The sequence below is a fragment of the Felis catus genome, chromosome D2 (genome assembly GCF_018350175.1).
Source record: "Felis catus isolate Fca126 chromosome D2, F.catus_Fca126_mat1.0, whole genome shotgun sequence".
Taxonomy (NCBI): domain Eukaryota; kingdom Metazoa; phylum Chordata; class Mammalia; order Carnivora; family Felidae; genus Felis; species Felis catus.
In genome coordinates this window covers 81,807,828-81,828,383 of record NC_058378.1, presented here as the reverse complement: position 1 = coordinate 81,828,383, position 20,556 = coordinate 81,807,828, and the positions used below count along the sequence as shown (strand labels likewise).

Here is a 20,556-nt window from a genome sequence, read left to right as displayed (position 1 = left end):
CCTCACCGGGGAATTGGAATGTTTCAGAATTAGTCCCTGCTTCCCCCTTGCAGAATGAATCTGGGGCGGGAGGAACCGAAAGCATCAGGTATGGCGACCTCAGACATAGGGTGGGGTAGGTGGGTTGGCGCCCACAGGCATAGACAGCACAGGACCTGTAGCTCATAGGTGCTCAGTCAGCGGCAACCCTCACTATCCTCTGTGGACCCAGCCCAGAGCCTCCTGGATTTCACCCCTGCGACCGAGACTCCTCCTAGCCTGACTCTGCCCCCCTGCACCCAACCCTGCTCAGCTGGTCTCATTGGCTGTCCTTCCTTACCTCAGGGTCCCTAAACCCGCTGGTAGAAGGCTTATCTGTCTCTACTTGTCTCTGCCCTACAACATCCAGCCTCTTCTTAATCTCTTGCCCCCAAGGCTCTTCCTTCTGCCTCCTGCCGTGCCCGCCCTGGACCGTGTGGTGATGCACACTTAGCTCTTTCTGAATCGCTGTGGCTGTGGCCCTCCCAGCTTGTCCCCGCAACCCGTGAATGTGTAGAAGACCCACGAGGAGTAGCCCCTTCTTCCATGAAGCTCTCCCTGATACTCCCATCCACTCCCCCGCCCCCTCCCTCTTCCATTTGAGTGCTCGTGGCTCTTGCACCTCTCTGGATCCCCACCCTCCTGACTGTCTTCCCTTTGGATTACGGTCCTGCGGGCGTGCTAGTCAAATCGCCCTAGATTGTAAATGCCGGTGGGCGCGCGCCTGCCGCCCTGAGTCACTCTGGGCAGCCCTCCCGCACCCGAATTAATCTGAATCGCATTATCCACACTTCCCAAGGTGATCCAAGTCAGAGCCATTCAAATCACGGGCCAGCAGAGGGACGGAATTCTCCGGAAGGCGCTGCAGAATTCCTTCTCCAGCAGATCTGCCTTCAGTGATGATTCTTGGCTGGAGCGAGCATTGAAATTCATTTGCATTCCCAGAGCATCGAGCTGGAGAAGTGACCCAGCAGATAGGAGAGGGCTGGGGAAGTCATCGCAGTAATAAAAATGTGCTGTTCATCACGCAGCTAGCTGAGCACCAGCCCCGTTGTCCCACGTCGTTGCCTGGTCTGATCTCGTGAATGTTTCTCCCTGAGACATCTGAATAAACATTTGGGGGTAGTTCTCCCGCCATTACTCACAAAGGAGTTTTTAAATGCGCTTATCAGATAAAAGTAATTGTTACTTCATCAGCCTGCAAAGAAAACAGGGAGCATGATTTAGCTAAAAGACTCTTCCCCTGGTTCAGAGATATTCCTCTTCTCGATTGCCTGGATTTTATTTTCCAAATGATTTCCCTCTTATCCCACAATGCAGTGCAGTAGGAAACCTTGCAGTGACACTGAGGACATAAATCTACTTGGCAATGAGAAGGAAGGTTTATTCATCATCTGTAAATCACCATATTTTGTGGTTCTCGAAAAAATCCTGGAAAACCCTGGAATTGGAGCAAACAATGACTCTCGTATCAACAGTTAATCTTTCGGACTTTCACCAACTGTTGCTGTTTTATGGGGAAGGGTGTGATTTGAGCCATTGTTAAAGTTCCTTTAAATGAGTAATTTAGGGGCGCCTGGGTGGCTCAGTCGGTGGAGCGGCCGACTTCGGCTCAGGTCATGATCTCGCGGTTGGTGAGTTCGAGCCCCGCGTCGGGCTCTGTGCTGACAGCTCGGAGCCTGGAGCCTGTTTCCGATTCTGTGTCTCCCTCTCTCTGACCCTCCCCCATTCATGCTCTATCTCTCTCTGTCTCAAAAATAAATAAACGTTAAAAAAAATAAGAATAAATAAATGAGTAGTTTAAACTTGCCTTTGAATACACACACCTTTTAGAGAAAACGTGGGGGCAAGTACACCAGATTTTCTTTCTAATAGAGTTTAAATCCTCTAGCTACAAATAATAACTTTGAAAACAGCATTACAACTGTTAAAGGCACTGAGAAGTTGTGCAACAATGAAGACTGCTTACATTTGTTTAACCTTGTTTTCCCTAAACTTTTTTTTGTTTTTACCTTGGAATGCTTTGATCTCCTTCTTGAGAGTTCACTTTGGAAATGTTGTCCTAGGAATCTTTGCTTATAGAAAGATCTACCTTGGTTTGCTAAGGAAACCCCAACCAGAGTGTAAGTCTGCTGTTTCCCACAGCCACCTGGGACGGCGGGAAGGGGGCCTTACCCTCCTTGCTTGTATTTTTTGGTCTAGCAGTGCCAGGAAGCAAGGGTGGAGGGCCGTGGGGACCTCTGGGCAGCAGACTGTGGTGCCGGCTTCGCAGTCTGTGTTCGGCTTTGCCCCACTGGGTGCTTGTGCGTTGACGGGCCCTGCCTAGGCCGTGAGGGTTCCCCTGGCATCCGCACCAATGCCGCCATGCTGGTACCCAGCACGATGTCCATCAGACAAGAGGAGCCAGGTAGTCCCTTTGGAAAGTATGTCACAAGCGTGACCGTGTGACATAATGGGAGGAGGAGGGGGCTTGTCTATACCAAGAGCTCAGACAGGAGTGATGCAGGGCAGAGACCTCGCGGACACAGGCTCGCCTTCCTCTGTGGTCCCCGTGGCTTTTGTGGGAGCCAACAGAGAGCCTTGGGCCCCTTTATCCTTTGCTGGGTCTTTGAGGAGTGATTAAGTAATAAATGGAAATTTGTCTTTGGCCGCAGGGATGGAGTGTGGATGGAAAGGAGCAGGGGTTGGGGGGGGGGGGGTTGGTGGTGAGAAAGCAAACAGAGTACAAGAAATCCACCCCCCTTGTCCTCAAGGGGTTTCGTGCCACTTGGGGAAAGAGCTGGTCTGGCAGACAGCTGGAAACCAAGTCTAGAGCCACGTCGGAAAAGCCCCTGAGGGCTTGTGCTGCTGCTTTTGGTCCGAGTTCAGGATCTAACCAGGGAATTGCGTAAAGACTCCATTTATCTCCAAAACTGTTCTTAATAGACATGTTTGACCTGGGGATCTGTTTCCTTCAGCTGGGGGAGCTGGAGCTGTGGTCCCCGGGCCCCGTCTGCGCCATGCTGGGTCAAGAGTTCTCCCATCACAGGGAGCCTGGGCGGCTCAGTCAGTTACGTGTCCGACTCTTGGTTTCGACTCAGGTCACGATCTCCCGGTGGGTGAGCTCGAGCCCCACATCGGGCTGTGCGCTGTGCAGATCCTGCTTGGGATTCTGTCTCCCTCTCTCTCTGCCCTTTCCCCCACTCACTTTCTACCTCTCTTTCAAAAAAAAGAAAGAAAAGAAAAGAAACTTAAAAAAAAAAAAGAGTTCAGTTACGGAGATCCGCCTGCGTTCTTGGTGAGCCCTTCTCATCACCGCGCCATCCCCGCACTCCGGCTCTGAACTCGGGGGTGAATCTCTGTGCCGGAGCTGAGCCTTCCATGAAGAGAACGAGTGAGACTTCTCTAACCAGGAGGCTTCGTACTCTGCTTCTCACCCTGAGCCTGCAAAGAGAAATGGATGATCCCCGGAGACCTCTGGTTTATTTTTCATTTCTGAATGTTGTATGCCTTCGCCAGAAGGATCTGAGAGCCTCACTACACTCGCACACTTTGATAGCAGCCTCTCTGTTGTGTGGCCGGGTGGTGATTGGGACGAGCATCACTTTCACTTAAATGCCAGCATCTGGGCCGCGTCCACCACCTTCCGAGCAGGCTGTTCACAGTGTGGAGCTGTCATTCAGAGCAGGATTCCACCGAAGGCTTGAACAGATCTGAGAAAAATGGGAAACGGTTATCCAGCCCAAGACTTCATCATCTCAAGGGCACTTCGGAAGCAAGCGGCCTAAGAGTCTTTCCGCTTGCCTTTGTCCGGTGTGATGTGTATCATTTAATTTCTGGAGGGCTAATTAGTCCAAGCGAGACCCCTTTGCTGTTGCCTCTGTCAAGCAGATTCGAGGTCCCATTGAAGGGAGCTGAATAGAAATGAGGCGCAAGTAACGAGATTCAACTCTTGAAAACCACCATGTGCTTATTCCAGCGGCCGGATGCTCGGCTGTTCATTGGCTCTGAACAGCTCACTGGCAAGATGAGCAGCCTTGTGATCTCAGAACACGAGACTTGGGGGGCCTTTTTTTTAGAGAACATCCTCAGAGATGTTCCCCCCAAACACACCCCATTTTCATTCCTTTTGGGAGGCCCTGTCTCTAATAGAAGATTCTGAGAGGTGTAGACTTGGTGTCTACACTCCAAAGTGGTTTGTTGGCTCCCTGCTGGATTCTCTCCGACAGGCATCCCTTGGTTTCGGTGTTTCTAGGATAGGGGAAGCAAGTGCCTGAAGGATTCTTCAAAGTGCTCAGGGTGGCTGCAGAAAATGAGCTTCTGGGAGGGCATCGTAGTAATAAATCCAGTGTGAACTTGATTATCATTTAGATTACTTGTTCAATAGGGAAAATGAAGCTTCGCAATCAGAGCGGTAGATAAGGGCTCTGTGCGCGGAGGAAGAAGAACCTCGGCCCCATAAACAACCAATCTGCTGGCGTCTGGGTGATCCTTGCTGCCTCCTGGCAATACCGTCAGCCCCCTGAATGTGGAGTCCACCCATCTGTGTGTGTGTGTGTGTATGTGTGTGTGTGTATGTGTGTGTGTTCACATGTAGGAGGTGAGGGCTGTAATAAACACCCACAGGTATTTATAGAGATTGACGGGGTATCGGGGCTCAGCTTTTACTCAGCTGCTCTCCCAGAGCAGCCTCCGAAGCACCAAAATCTTGGTAGCTGGTTATTGGCTGACTTTGAAACCGGCAAGGGCTGAAGCATGTCTGGCCTTGCAAATTAAATGATCAACACAGGCCCTATGGCTCGGTTACGGTAATGAGCCAGACACAAGAGATTGGGAGTGGGGGGGGGGGAGGCGGGGCGCAGGCGCGACTTTCTAGAAATACAGAAATGGGCAATTTACCTTAGTCATTTTATTGCAAAAACTGAAAACAAACCCCAAACTTCCTCGATTTGAATGTTAATGAGAAGGGACTACAGCCATGGTTTTCTTTCCTCTGTATCAGTGAGTTACAACAACAAAGCTTCAAGGAAAATCCATAAAAGACCAGTAAGCAGGCTGAAAATTGTTCTCGCCCGTCACTTTAATTTCATAAAGGCAGAATTTTCATTCCAAGAGAACGGATAGATGCGATTTCGCTGTATTTTTGAGCAAAGCTCCCGCAGGATGGTTTCTATTCCCTGAAATGAGGTCCCAGACGGGTCCCCTGCACCTGTCCTTGTAAAACCATCTCTGGCTGCAGGCGGGTCCCAGTGGGGCTGCCTCATTCCTCTCCACCGTTGGGGGCAGCTCTTCCTTTTTCAAGATTCGGCTTAGCTGTCTGCTGCTCGGAGGTCTCCCCCAGAGCCCTGGACCCCACACAGACCCTCGGTTCTGGCCCCTAAAGGCCTCATTTATCTGGCTCTCACCCTGGGCTTGGTTCCCCGGGTGTCTCACCAGAGCGCCGAAGAGGTGAAAGCAGTAACAGTCATCACATGAACGGCCAGTCCAGCGCACAGCCTGGGCATCACCCTGATTCCTCTCTTTGTACCTCACTTTGCACATGGGCAGCGTCCCTGAGGCTGGAGACCACCTGCTTCCCGGCCCCGGGAGCACCGCCGTCTCCAGGATCCCCCCCAGGTGCCTGATCTGCCTCCCTTCGGCCTGTTTGTACCTCCTCCACCCGGTTTGTGTATGAACAGCCACCGGTCGTCTCCTAACAACACACGTCGGATCTCCTGTGTGAATCCCACGTGGCTCTCTGTCTCTCTCACTGTGGAGAAAAAGCTCCTAAAAACAGGCCTGCAGAGCACAGTGTGGATGCCTCCCAGTTTGTGTGCACGTTAGCATCACCTGGAGCTTGGGGTTCACGTTTCCAATGCCCACGCGCGGGCATCGTGGTCAAAGCCCCCTGGTGGTTGTCAAGGGTGACCTGGGGGGAGAATGTTGCTGTCTTTGATCTTGGGCCAGCCACTGGCCTGACGTCGCCTCGCACCTCGTGCCCTCCTCCCTCCCTCTTTGGTTCCCACCAGGCCTCCCCACTGCTGGTCTTGTGGTCATTTGGGTTGTGGTTTAAATACCTCCTCCCCCGAGGGGCCCTCCCGACCGCCCCGGCCCCCCTCTACCATGTGGCCATCAGAGCACTTGCCTGATTCTTTGTGGTCAGTTTGTAAATTATCTGGCCTCCCCCCTCCACAAATGAAATTCATGGTGGCAGGATCCTACCTACTTTTGTTTTCTTCTGAGCCTTCCCTGGTGACGTAGGAGTTGCTCATTAGATGTAGGAGGAAGGAGGATAAGAGAAACGAAGTTTGGGTGCATCTCATGGGAAGGGAACTGGCACTCATCAGCATGCCCCAAAATGTGGATTCTGCAGTACGAATTAGCAGCAGTGTTCTGAGGTCAAGAGCCTGTGTGGACGGGGCTGGACTGATTCGGGCTGAAACCCAGCTCTTTGAAGTCCGATTACCCGGACGCTAAAGCACAAAAAAATCACGCGCATGTCACAGGGTTGGTGTGCAGGTCAGGGGAGATCAGGTTGGAAGGCGTCCAGTGAACCCTAGCGGTCCTGCTATAAATAACAACGTGGACCCCTCGGATGTGACACACGGCTCTCAAAGTGCCAGGCCGGGCTCTGTTCGCCCCGGTGAGGTTGGGAGCCATTAGCGACACCCTTGTTTTATTTCACACAACTTCCTCCAGGGGCATAGACCTGCCGCCTCTCTCTTCCCTCCCCACCAGAACAAAAGGTCTCACCGTTCATCCGATGTGTTTGGTGCTGTTAAGAAAACTCAAGTCAGCAGCCGAGGAGCAGACACTTTCCCAAAGCGTGGGTGGAGCCCACCAGCTGGGGCGCGCCCTCTTGGGCTTGTTTTTTGTACCCAACGGGGCTGCCGGGCCCCGAATTCAAATTTCCGCTGAGGCACAGCAGGCCACGAAGAGTTCAGAAAACAAAACAGCGGAGGTGCCAAGGAGCTCGCATTTGCTTTTGTTTCCTCTTGGAAACAAAACCAAAGCTCCATTGTGGTATCAGGTGCTCTAAAGAAACAAACCTTAAAAAAAAAAAAAAAAAATCTGATTTCCCAGAGGAGACGGCGTACAATTGGATTAAGATTGTAAAAAAAAAAAGTCACAGCTCCAATTTGTATTCGTATTCCCTTGGAACACTGTCTGTCTGTCCGTCTGTCTGTCTGGGTTGACCTCCCTCTACTCTTGAGCGGCTCCTGAGCGAGCGCTAATCCAGGTTTGGGGCTAATTTTTTGTAGAGGTTCCTTCTCCTCGCCTGAGTGGGAGTCTTCAACCAGTCATACAAGTGCTCAGCCAAGCGCATAAGTGCCCACCTTGAGGTGCCACCCCATTTCCTTGGGAAAGTGATTAGGTTGTGTCTGAGGCTCTCCACTCTGGCCTGGTCCTACCTGGAGCGAAGGCCAAGTGTGGGCTGCTGGGAGGCACCCTGGAGATCTTCGCGGTGATGTTGGCTGCTCCTTTCTCATACCTTTCCAAACACTGGGGACATTTCCCTCTAGCTGGGAACATTCTTCTGATTGTTTTGACCCCTCTCGTATTTCTTCTCTGAGTCTTCCCTTTGAAGTTTAGCAATGGTGCCATTTTTTCTTCTGCGTTGAGTAACCAGACAGACTACAAGCTCAGCCACTGTGTTGTTTCCAACTTGTAAATCAGTACCAGTGTTTTCTTTCTCCAGAGGGGACAAATTTGTTAGCATCCCTCTCTTTACCCACCCCCTTCGTGTATATTCATGGAAAATTCTGTAAGCCCAAGAAGTCTTGCGTGGCTCTACTGAGTGAGGGGATAGAGCCACGTGGAGATTAATAGAGACACATGGGGTCTTTGCTGGGGATCCCAAGGAGCCCCTTTCAACTGTGTGACACTTAGCTAGGATGCTGTGTCGTGCGCCTGCTTTGCTCAATGGAAGGGGTAAACTGGTCACTGTCTAGGTGTTTCAGAAAGCGTGGCAGCTTCTCAGCTGTAACCCCATGTAACACGTACCCCAAGAGTATTTTTGCGTGACCGACTCTTGGTTAATCCATAGGGTGGAGAGCATCGTGGGGATTTAAGTTATTGCAAAAAGGTACATATACACTGTTTTGAAAACATACATACTACTTTTGGGGCACCTGGGTGGCTCAGTCGGTTAAGCGTCCAACTCTTGCTTTCAGCTCGGGTCACGATCTCACGGTTTGTGAGTTCGAGCCTTGCGTTGGGCTGTGTGCTGACAGTGCAGAGCCTGCTTGGGGATCTCCCTCTCGCCCTCTTTTTCTGCCCCGCCTGCGTGCACACGCGCTCTCTCTCTCAAAATAAATAAACTGTAAAATACGTACCACTTTTAATCTACAAACCTCATTGTAATTAGTAATATGTATTTACACTGAAAACATTCCAGACTCATAGTGATTCTCAGTCACTGTGCACTTTCTCAAAGGACCCTAGACAGGCGTTCCTACTATGTTGTTGTCTGTTGCCTTTCCGACTCTGAAAAGGGGTATTCCCGCCGTGAGAATGGATTCAGAGGCTGAATGTCCCTGAGGGGCGGGGGCCCACTTATGAGTATCAACCCCTGCTCTCAAAATGCTCCAGTGATAGCTGGGAGACTTCCTTGTCCTCAGAGGTACCAAAAACCTAGTGTGGAGATCTTTTGTGGGTGAAATGACCAGACACCCGTACCCAAGGTGACCCTGAAGCACGTTTTGGGGCCACCGTAGCACTGCCCCCCGCACCCTAGGAATGTTGCTAGATGAAGCACACGAAGGAGTCACTGTCTACAAGGTATGTTAGACGCTGACCTTGTACTTCACGCCCGTGTTTAACTGTCATCAAGACCAACCTGCTGGTTGTCAGTTTCAGTCTGTTCGTGGTATGTGAGTGTCCACTGAGCCCTGCAGTGTTTGTGACAGGTGGGGGCTTAGACTGAGGCTCAATAACCAAGTGCGTCCTGGGCCCACTGTAATGTTTCTCTAGAAATGTGCAATAGCCATAGCTTCTGAAACTAATCTTTCGGTTTCTTTCCAGATAACTTGTTCAAACCCAAAGAAAGGTACATTTCGGAGAAGGAGATGCACCTGCGATCTAAAAGGTACTTGGTGGTGGTTGGAGGTCAAGAAGTTGTGGGGGAAGATGGCGGGGGGGGGGGGGGGGCGACGCATCCAAGTGCCGTCCAGAGCGGCCATTGTTGTCAGCTCTGCCTCTAAGGTCTGAGGTCTTCTTGGCCGTGAATTTGAGAAGCTGGATGAAAGAAGTGCGTTTGTCCAATCGCACCTCGGAACGTTAATGCCGTTCTTGGAAAAGCCTTGGGAAAGCGGTGGGTCTTGGCTTCTGAACTGATCCGGTAACTGCTCTCTGAGAGATCCCCAGGCTCGTAATGGGAGCGCTTCTGCACGCTCTCATCGTCCCTGTGGGCAGGAGCCGTCGGTCGCGGTGCACCTCTGAAGGTAATTTCGGGAGGAGGACAGAGGTGGTTTCTCCTGAGGGCCTGGACGGTGGCGGAGCCTGCCGAAGAGAGTCCAAACTTGGAGGCCGCTGGCGTGTGGGAGCCCGCAAAGCCACAGAGGGCCACGCGCTGGGCGTTCCCGCTGTTCCATCCCCGGCGGGCTCGGAGGCCTCGCTGTCCACAAGCTAGCTCTCCCTGTTCTGTGTGGCTGGTTGCTGCCCTAGACCCCTACTAATTCTCACCCACCTGCTGCACACAAAGGGGGCCATTCTTTCTGAGCCCCGGCCTCGTCACCAAAATGTTATAACTCGGCAGTGTCGGCCAAGTTCGTGCCAGTAAAATGTCATCAGTTTATCATAAAGTATCTAGCGCTGGGAGGAGCTGTAATAATTAAATCAAACTGATAGTGTGCTTAGAGAAACTACAGAAATAGGAAGAATGTGTTTCACCACGGCCCAGGCACAGCATTTCTGCTTTTACCATGACTGTACCGCTTCTGTGATAATTAGCCAACTTCGGTCATCTGCAGGGAACCCCTTTGTAAGTGAAAAAGTGCAAGGGAGGAGAAAGGGGGCCATCCCATTAGCAACCTGGTTCACCGCCTTCTAGCTGGGGGTTTACAGGGCCACTGGGTTTTCAGACTTGCCGTTTTAGAAGTGTAGGGTTGTGTATACCTCAGGCCAAAAGTATTCCTTTTTCAATTCGGTGAAAAAATTCAACCAACTCTCTCCCTCCCAGTCTCCAAACCCCAAACTGCTATTATGGAGCTTTGCAATGAAAATAATAGAGCTCAAGGCGGCACTCATGGTGGACAGGATCGTCCTATGTTTTACTAAAAAGGAAACTGAGGTTCGGAGAGGACACACACACAAGCCAGGTTAAGGTGCCTCCCCTGGAAGGAGTCAGTGCTGGGGTTTTCACTCTGTGCCCTGAATGGGCTCTGACCCTGGCCCTCAGTCCTCAGTCTCACCAGAGCTTTCTTTTCTTTTGTTTTCTTTGTTAGTAGTTTTTATCTTAAAAACTCAAACAGTGGAGATGAAACTATAGTCCCCCATGACCAACTGTCTTCCCCCCACATTACGTCCCTGCACCCAGGCCTTTCTTCAGAGACCCACGCTTATCAGCTATCTGTGTGTCCTTTCTGTGCCTGAAAATAGACTTTTATTTGTACATCTACAATTACCCATTTTTTACAATTTTTTTTTTACATTTTATTTATTTTTGATAGAGACAGAGCACAAGTGGGGGAGGGGCAGAGAGAGGGGGAGACCCAGAATCCGAAGCGGGCTCCAGGCTCCGAGCTGTCAGCACAGAGCCCGACGCGGGGCTGGAACTCACAAACCGCGAGATCATGACCTGAGCCGAAGTCGGACGCTTAACTGACCGAGCCACCCAGGCGCCCCTACAGCTGTCCAATTTTTAACCATAAATGGCATCATATTATATATATTTTTTCCATAGCCTTTTTTCACTTTATGTCTGCGGGGTCTTTCTATGTCAAAAGATACAGTTATGGATGATTTTCCTCATTCACTTAAATATCTGCCACGGGGTGCATCGTATGGATATACCGTAGGTTATTTAGAAAGTCCTTTTAACAAAATACTGCATCCAGGCCCCTAGGAGTGAGACCCGGAATTTTTATCTGAAATTGCCCACATGATTCAGATGGTTGGTGTCAGGAAGACGGTCTCTGTGCATCTGAAGGGATTTCCACCATGGAACTTTGGGACGTTCAACTTGCCTACTGATTCCTTTCAGTCCTCTCCCTGGCCCTTTCTAGAATAGTTCCTGGATATGGCAACCGTGTGTTCATTTATTCATTCAAACCGTGTCAACGGCATAAGCTTTTCGAGACGTTTTCTGCTACCTGGTCGGGGGACAGTGCTGTGTGGGGATGGACAGACCAAGGTTCGAAGCCCAGCCCGTCCTCCAGCTGACGGACTTTACACGAGTCTCCCGGCCTCGCTGGGGCTCGGGTTTCTCATTCCTATGGAAGCAGGACACTGCGTGCCTCTCTCGACTGTTGTGACGATTGAGAACATTCACGTCAGGTGGTCAGCCCGGTGCTCAGAAACCAAGATAACGTCACCTGCTAATTTTGTCATCATTAATATTTTTATACTTCGTTAATTACTATTTTAACAGTGGAACCGATTAAACAAATTTTGTCTGGCTTTCAGACATGAAAGAACATGACAAAAAGGTGTTGACCCACGTGCCATGTATCTAGCAAAACCCAAAAGCCCAGGCGCAGCCGCTCTACTGTGTCTGTGGATTCTCGCAGAAATATTGTTTGGTGTCAGTATGCAAACAGCTCCCGTTAGGAGGTAGGAAGGAATGGTCCAGAAGAAGGTCTCTTGGGCCCCACTTCCCTTGAAAACTCCTCATTTTACACCAGCACAAGAGCATAATACGTATGCCTGAGACGTATTTGGAAGCAGTTTGATTAGGAAGGCATCAGGTTAAGAGGTAAATACACATTTGTGTGTGTGTTATTCCAGCACAATTCCTGTTACTTCCATGTATTCAGCGCTCTGTTTCTGAGTCACAGGAAGGTAAAAATAAATTGCAGGAAAATGGTACCTGGGGCAAGTTTACATGGAGGGGCAAAGCAGTAGGTTTGGAATCTCTCGCTTTAAACAAGCATGTCTTAGACAGTGGGAGGGGGAGGTGGCCAAGAAGGGACGGTCACTCCCACAGCTGGCTTCTCAGCTTTGACCCCGGGTCGGGGGGCCGGGGGGCTGCCCACTGGTGATGTCCCAGCTTCCACCGCCTGTTCTGGAGACAGAGCCGGTAGGGCAGCGCTGGGTCCGGGCGCCTCCCAGCTCCGAGACGGCCCCTCTGCAGCTGGGCTCCTCTTTGTAGAGGGAGAGCCTGCCGACAAGACAGGACACAGCTCCCCCACAGGCACACGTTGTCTTGCTACCATTCCACAGGTTTTCTGAATCTGTTTCAGAATCTATAATAACTTGCCGGAAGTTAAAAGGAAAAAAGAAGAACAAAAGAAAAGAGTGATCTTACAGAGTAACAGACTCCGTGCTGAAGTCTTCAAAAAGGTAATGGCCTGGCCCCAGCAGGTGTGATGTGTGCGTGGCTCACAGATGCTGAACCTGAACTTAACATGTTTGTCTCCTGCTTCCCTAGCAATTACTGGACCAGCTGCTTCAAAGGAACGCGGTCTAAACACAGGCCGCCCTGCTGACCCCCTACCTGGACCCGAGATGACTTCAAACGCTGGATCAGCCATTAAACGTAGCATCATCTTCATGAAATGAAAACTTATTTTATTTTGGATTTTTTTTTCAGAAAGGAAAACCTAGCTTCCTGAATTGCTTACCCAAACCACACAAGAACAGTAACCCTTGAGGAAATGGGTCCCCAGACTCTAGAGGGGTGACCGGTGGGATGCAAACCTCTAGACACAGCCCCTTCATTTTTCCACTTTGGAACTTACTTTTAGATTTGGAGTTTCAGCCAAATCCCACCGGGGGGGGGTGGGGAGGTCTTATCCGTTCACATGGGCCTAGATCCCGGGGGGTTATTGGTTTTGTTATTTGTTAATCAAATTTTGGGACCTAAATCTATCACTTTTTAAGTATCGATCCCAACTTTTGCCAGTTCTGCAAACTCCAGGTTAGCACCCATTATTCTTCAAAATTCCCTGGCTGTGTGGGCCACAGAATGCTAGAAGCTGACCTTGGAAGGCAGTGGGCACTCTGCCAGAGGCCAGGGGGCACGCAGCCTGCTCCTCTGTGACCTGGGGTGGCCAGGGCACCCTCACTACCCCACCCTGCTCTGAGTCCTCCTCTAGAAAAAGACTCTGTTTCCACAGAAGCCAGGAGAGCAGAATTGGTGGGAAAAAAATTATAGGTGACCTCAGTGTTTACCACAAAGCTCCCCTCCTCCCAAAACAAAAGCCGGCCGGGTCGCCAAAAATGGCCCGATGGCTCCAGCTCTGCCGTCTGTCCTTCCAACGATTGACATTGTTCAATATTTATAAATGTGTGTTCGGGGAGTTAAGAACCTAACTAGTTTTTATCAAAGATGGAAATAAATGCAGTTATTACAAAAATTAAAGTATCGCTGTTGTGTATTCTGCTTTATAAACCGAGCAGCCTCTATGGATGACACTCGGTGAGAAATGGCCTCTGACCTGCTCCTCTAACGACCCCAGCGCCCAGGTCAGGAGCCCCGTGCTTCCTGATGCCCGGGGGAGGAAGGTCGTCCCCAGAGAGCAGGCTTGGGAGAAGCCAGGCCCTGCCGGCACCCCTGTCCCCACCCCTCCTCCAATATTGCATAGACCATCCCTTTTTCTGGAACGCCTTTCATTTCTGTATCTGCCAGAAAGCTGCTTAAAAACCCCAGATTCTCTCCTGACATCGTCCCCTCTGCCCTGCCCTCCGGGATGAATTGGTGCTTTGTCCTTTGGGGGCATTGTATCAGAACCCACCAGCTGGAGACGATCGAACAACATGGTCAGGAGAAGACTCCGGATTCAGGTCTTGGCTGCACTGCTCCCCGGTCTGTGCCCTTAGGCAAGGGTGTCGGTCTGGATCCAGTCAGGAGAGAGAAACCACATGGCAACTCGGACGGGGAAGCATGATGTCCACAACCGTTTACCATAACGGGACAGGAGTAACGAGGGATTGGTGAGTGAGACGTCAAGGGAACTCGAAGTGTGCAGGTGGCAGCGACAGTGTCCTGGAAGGAGCAGATAGGATGCAGAGGGATGATTGTGGCTCCGCAGGTGACAGGCGTTCCTGCGATGCCCTGCTGATGGATCTGGTTGGAAATCCTCCCTCTGGAACTTTCCAGAAGCCGGATCTCTAAGATGCACAGGGAGCCATGTTACTTTGCTCTGGTACTGCCTGGGGGGGGGATGCTGGGGAAGCAGCCGCAGCCTGACCCACAGGAGCCCGCTGAGCAAACTGCCCCAGGACTAGAAGGCGGCACCCTTCTCTCCCACAGTGTCTCAGTCTCCTTTACCGACAAAGCTTAGCGTTGTGCCCGCGAGCAGAGGGAAAACACAGGGCCCAGATTCACTTCAACGGAGCAGGCAAGAAGGGCAGCTTCGCCAGGGCAAGAGGACAGAGGCAAACGCTGGCCCAGCACATTCCTTAGCCCAGCCTCAGTTTCCTCACCTATAAAACGGAGAAACGTCACCTCCTCGCGGTCGTTATGGGAACGGAGTCATCCGTGGGAATAAGGTGCTCGGAAGCGAAGCGTGCCCGACCCGAAGCAAGCATACCCCGAGTGTGTCCTTTCACGTGGATGCAGAAGTGGAGACCTTGGGCGCAGGGGCCGTGAGTTGTTCTTTCCCATCCATCATGCCTCAGCTTGGCGCTAAGGTGTGTCGGAAAGACCGTTAACTTTGTGGGTTGCCGCAGCAACAGTCAGTCCTACAAAGAGGATGCTTCGCAAGCTTACTTTTTCTCTCAAGCTCTTCTCCCCCTTAGAAACAATTTCAACAGTGTGGTTGATGCTTACCCTTGAGGTTAATTCCGGCTTCCTTGAACTTCCAAGATGGTACACTGAATTTCTATTCACATTTAGTGCTCTTTTAAATAGTTTAGGTCAAATCTACATTAGTTCAGGACAGTCTTTCTCAGGTAAAGATCCTGCCACACCTTTTCTTATTTTCCTTTAATATCTTCAGAGAGTCTCCCAAGCTTTTCCTAGCCAAAAATTTAAATTCAGGGTCCAACCACTTCTAGACTGTTCTCCGACACTTTCTAAGAACTGGGTTTATGTCACCTAACAACCAAGTATCTCAGAGTTCCTAGATGGATCCACCTTCCAAAAGTTGCCCATGAAGAGCTTACCCCCTCTGCAAACCTGATGCCAAGTCTTAAAATGTAAACAGTAAGTTTGGGGCACCTGGGAGGCTCAGTCGGTTAAGTGTCTGGCTCTTGACTTGGGCTCAGGTTATGATCTTACGTTTGTAAGCTTGAGCCCCACCTCCGACTCTGAGCTGATGGTGCAGAGCCTGCTTGGGATTCTGTCTCCCTCTCTCTCTCTGCCCCTCCCCTGCTTGCTCTCTCTCAAAATAAATAAAAAAAAAAATATATATATATATATATATATATATTTAAACATATAATGTATATAAACACACACACACACATACATACACACAATAAGTAAAAGTCAACTTGGGATCGAATGCCATTGAATGAGGTATTTCTGAGGACACTTCTTAACTAAGCAGCCTGAGGTGGAGTTCTGGGTAATTCTGAGGAATTTGTAATGTCTGGCTGGAGCTGATCTTTTCTCTGGACAGCCAGCTCAGGACAAGGCTACATAAAAACGTCCCGGTTTCCGCTGAACTGAATTTTTTTTCCTCTTGTTTTTGTTTGTCTTGTAACGCTGATGAGTAAATTTCAGATATCCAGCATTTCCTTTCTGTTCTAATAAGGTTATAATGGAAACACAATCATGTTATAATAAATATGGGTGTAAAGGCTTGAATCATAACAGCCATCCCTGCTATTTCTCTCAGAATGGGTTGCTCACTTTCTGGGTTCTCTTATTAAAATCAGACCTCAGGAAAGACTTTAATGGTTTTGAAATTCTAAGTAGCATCTACCTTTGTATCTTCAGTGATCAAATCTGTTCTGGAGCTGATTTCTTTCTCTTTTTTTTTTATGTTTATTTATTTATTTTTTGGAGAGAGAGAGAGAGAGTGCAGGCAGGGGAGGGCCAGAGAGAGAGGGAGACACAGAATCCGAAGCAGGCTCCAGGCTCTGATCTGGGGCTCGGACTCACGAACCGGGAGATCATGACCTGAGCCAACATTGGACGCTCAACCGAGTAAGCCACCCAGGTGCCCCTGGAGCTGATGTCTCTACCGCTGAGCGTACTTTGGGTTCTAGCGTGGAACCGCTTTCCAGTGATACAGCAGGGAGCAGGAGCTGAAGACTCGTAGCCGATATCCGTGAGCTCGAACCAAGCTGCATTGGAAATAACTTGAGAGGGACAGACGGTAACAGGACCAGCCCGTCTCACTGTGGTCTCCATGACTTCATGTCGAAGGAGAAATTCCTATTTCGGTATTTATCCTCTCTGCCAGCTGGTAATGGAATAATGGAAAAACAATTGCCTTGGTTTCTTTAGCCAGCATCTATTGCCAACCAAACTTCCTGGAAGCTGTGTGCTCCCCGAGTGAGTCAGCAAATGCTTGCTCAGATGCAAGGAGGCTCTTTGAAAGAACTATTTGTGAATAGTTTCAGCCAGTTGCTGAAGAGCGGTTGAAAACCCCATTCCTTAGGCAGTTCTCCAATTTCGACGCTAGGGGTAAAAATCGCAGGCAGCGGACCCGGTCTCCGACTGTATCCAATGACCAACGGTCTGCGTAGGAGGCAGGTCGGATGCAGAAGGACAAGATGAGCAGGAAGGTGCCCGGCGGCGGGGACACAGGCGTCGTGGGTTAAGGAAGTGAGAACGCGGCACAGAAGTGACTCACGGTGGCTTCGTGTGGGAGCGTTGGCGTGCCCGTTTAAAAGCAAAGGAAATGATCTGTGAAGTGATTCAAACGAGTCTATCAGCAGCGCTTGTATGTTGCACGCACTTTCGCGGCTGCTTGAGAGTTGCCCGCGGTGTCTCTCTGAACGGGAGCCTTTGGGAAGCGCACCAAGGACTGAAACGCTCTGGCAATCCGTCCGGATTTTCCTCCTTCTCTGTCTGTCCCGGGCTGCCAGGACGTCTCCCTGCTCATCGGGAGAGCCAGGCTGTCCGAAAATTCCCCGGGATTCCACGGGGGGCCCCCTCCTTTCTCCTCGCCGTCGGGCTGCTCGTCCGGGAGCGGCGGGCTCCTTCACGCAAATGCTTTCTCCACATGGAACCTAGCAACAACTTTGGCAAGTCTCCCCTAGAATCAAGGGTTGTTGTTTTTTTTCAAGCCAGTCGGCTGCCTCAGGCACAGTTCTGATCCTGAGACCCCAAGAGACTGTCTGAGGTAGTTGTCTGGGGTGTGGGTCTTAGAGGGGGAGGCGTTGAAAAAGTGCCATTTTTTTTTCTCGCTTCCCTCAGAAGGTTTTCACGTCCACATTCTGGATGCTGCTGTCACCTGCTAGGCTGCAGCCTAACCGTGGCCTTTATCTCGGATCTCAGCACGTCGGGAGCTCGGAGGAGGGGAGGGGGGGAGAGAGAGAGAGAGAGAGCCCTTTCTTGCCTCTGGGATCTTCAAAAATGCTGGCTTAGTCTTACCCAAGCCTACAATGGAAGAGAGCGAAGTTTATGGTCCAAACTGCAGCTGAGAAAAACCATCATGCATTTCTTTAAATCTTTTTTTTTTTTTTTTTTTTTATGAAACGGCACCAAGAGTAAAAGACGGAGGGGAAAAAAGCATCCTGTGGTTGACTTTCAGAGCACGCTTCCCTTGCTGGGTGTCTGGGCTTTCCTGACCTGCCTGAAATGGGACAGCAGCTGTAACTGACATCAGGGAAAAGATATTACAACCGTCACCCATGTTAAGTACATACGATGTGTAATACCCTTTCATCAAAGCCAACGAGGCTGCCTGCCTCCTTGCCCACTGATGTCAGTGAGAGGGAAATTATAAATCTTTTCACTGCTGCCGATTTATAAGGAAATAAAACCACAGTATGTGTCGTATCCACTGTGGTTCCTTGTGACCGATGTTATTACACGGATACCGAAGGAATGTGCGGCGATGGTCCACTGAACGATTCCGCGTTGCCAAATCTGTCCTGAACGCTGAAATCTATTGAGTGCCTGTAGAGAAGTTGTGTGCTTGTTTTTGTTGAAAAGTATACGGTGAAGGCTGGTTAGGCGGGTTTAATTATTCTATGCCGACATAATTATAATTCCGAGTGTTGCTCTCTCAGCCGGAGCGTTTGTGAAATCAAAATGACAAAATGCTTCAGGATAGCTTGCTGGGATTTTGGTAGCCCGTGACGTTTCGTTAGCAAGGCTGAGCCTGCGCCTCTCCAATCGGTAACAAATATTTTTGCGTAGATGAAACCGGGATGTGTGGGCCTCGGGACTTCTAGATGGCGGAACTGATTCAGATCTGTGAAACGTGATGAAGTCTTTGTTTCAGAGTGGGGTGTTTCATCCCTTGTCCTCAGTGGCTGGGTGAGATTTCCCCCACTTTCCAACCCCCCCCCCCGGCACACGAAGCGGTGTCTGATTGGTCGGTCATGAGCAGCCTCCGAACAGAAGGAAACCTGGACAGAAACCTGCTGAGCGTGGGACCCAGTTCAAATATCTCTAAAAATAATGGCTTGGAATGTTTTCCTTCTGAGTGCTAACCACATGGCACATGTGTGCCGTGTGCTTTATATCCTAGGTTCTCATCTAAGGCTTGTAAGACAATAAGAGAAAGACAAACGGAAGTTTATCGATCTGTGTATCTCATGTCTCATCTATGCACATGAGACAAGCTCTGGGAGCAGTAAGACCCAGTCTCAGATCAGCTTCCCGGGTCCTCAGACCGCAAAGGACCTGTTACGGACTGAATGTTTGTGTTCCCCCAGGTTCACATGTTGAAGCCCTAACCTCCTGTGTGGCTGCATTTGTAGATAGAGCACCTAAGGAAGTAACTAGAGCTAAGCGAAGTCATGAGGATGGGCCCCCGATCCAGCAGGGTTAGCGTCCTTGTAAGAAGAGACGCCAGAAAGCTTGCACTCCATCCCACAAAGTGCACAAAGAGGTCGTTTGAGCACACAACTAGGAGGTGGCTGCCTCTAAGCCAGGAGCAGGGACCTCAGAATGAAACATGGCTTGTTGGCCCCTCAATCTCAGACTTCCCAGCCTCCGGACTGTGCAGCGTTTCTGTTGTGTAAGGCTCCCAGCCCGTGGTATTGGTGGCAGCCCGAGTAGACGAAGACGGGGCCCTTGCTGTCCTCTGCAGCCACACCATTCCTTGCCCACGCTGCTGGCACCAGCTACCCCGGTCTGCAGCAGGTGCGCTCTCTGAACTTGAGTCTGCTGGTTCTCCCTGCTGCCTGGGCTCTGCTTTCCTGTTCTCGGGCACAGGGTACCAGGACTTCCTCACACTTCCTGCATGCCTCCTGGACAGGCCCGGAAACATAGCGGAGAAGCAAATGAAAACCCTTCCTCTGTCCAACCTAGAGGAAGTGGATTTCACATCCTGGATTCTCTCTGCCCCTGGCATATAATCTGCGGGATCTAGTCCCTTAGGCAGAGTACTTAATGTGCTCATGAGACTCGAGGAATTTAGAAAGTTACTTCCTTCTCCCCCACAAAGCGTGGCTTCAAGACCATTGTCTCATGAAAGATGTTCAGAGAGCGGGCTTTACGATTCCAAGCTGTTCAGTGGTCTTTTTTCATTTTCTGAGCTCCCCCTGTCTTTTTTTCTTCCCGAGGCAAAAAAAAATCTACCCATTTGCAAATCCTGCCCATTTCACGTTCTTTACCCTCAGAATAGCCCTAGGAGGTAGGAGGTAGATAGGCTCTGGACTGGCTTCCTCTTAATGGGAGCTAGGGCTGCAGCGTGTGGGTGTAAGGAGAAGAAAGAGCTTCTAGGTCAGATAAAATGGAATATTGTCACGTCAGGATCACTCTTGAGGAAAGCCCTTCGGTACCACCTTGAGGCAGACTAGCCTCTCTCGGTGAAGGTCGGTTTCCTGCAGCTCTGAAACAGATGGACTGTTTCATCAGATGAAGAAACTGGCCTGTTTGGGGGCCTGGATGCTCTTTTATAATCCCAGAGTCCCACTCAGCACAGAGAGAAGGCTGTACTTTGCGAGGCAAGGGATCGTGGATCCCATCTCCCATCTGGTCCTCCTGCAGGGCAGGTGCTCAGAGCAGAAAGGTGAGCACCCCCAAATGCTGGTGACTCTCCTCCCGCCGCTCCTGTCTCGGAGCCGCTGTCTGTACTGGGAGAAGCGCGCCAGTGTGCCGGGACCCATGGACTAAGCTCCGTTCGGTGTGAGGGAGCGCGGTCCCGGGGAGGGTGGGTGGTTGGGGCCGAGGTGGAAACCATACCTGTCGCCTTCCAGAACCACCCCAAGCCTCTATGCCGCCCGTGCCGCACGTGCGTGAATGCACCAAAGAGCAAAGACGTGCTTTCGGATGAAGTCTCACTAATGTCGTGCGTCGTTTCACTGACACCGAAGAGACTTGTGCCCCCTGGGGCAAAATTTTGTCCT

At 50.6% G+C, this 20,556-nt stretch overlaps 1 protein-coding gene and 1 long non-coding RNA gene across 22 annotated transcripts in view; one reads left to right on the top strand and one right to left on the bottom strand.

The window, feature by feature from the left end:
* Positions 1–13,498, top strand: part of CD2H10orf90 (chromosome D2 C10orf90 homolog) — a 266,252-nt gene extending 252,754 nt beyond the window's left edge. For 18 of the 21 annotated variants that reach the window (XM_045040810.1, XM_045040826.1, XM_045040812.1 and 15 more), the window contains 3 exons: positions 9,001–9,064; positions 12,378–12,477; positions 12,566–13,498. In XM_045040810.1, the coding sequence (XP_044896745.1) occupies positions 9,001–9,064; positions 12,378–12,477; positions 12,566–12,604 (203 nt within the window). In that variant the 3' untranslated portion in view covers positions 12,605–13,498. Of the gene's footprint in view, positions 1–817; positions 1,064–9,000; positions 9,065–12,357; positions 12,478–12,565 lie in introns of those variants that run through there. The other 3 variants (XM_045040809.1, XM_045040813.1, XM_045040811.1) reach the window with 3 other exon arrangements.
* Positions 810–2,302, bottom strand: LOC123380949. Its single transcript, XR_006587407.1, has 2 exons — positions 2,194–2,302; positions 810–1,216 (listed from the first exon to the last, which is right to left on the bottom strand). It is a non-coding gene; the product is annotated as an uncharacterized LOC123380949 (long non-coding RNA).
* Positions 13,499–20,556: the final 7,058 nt, after the last annotated feature.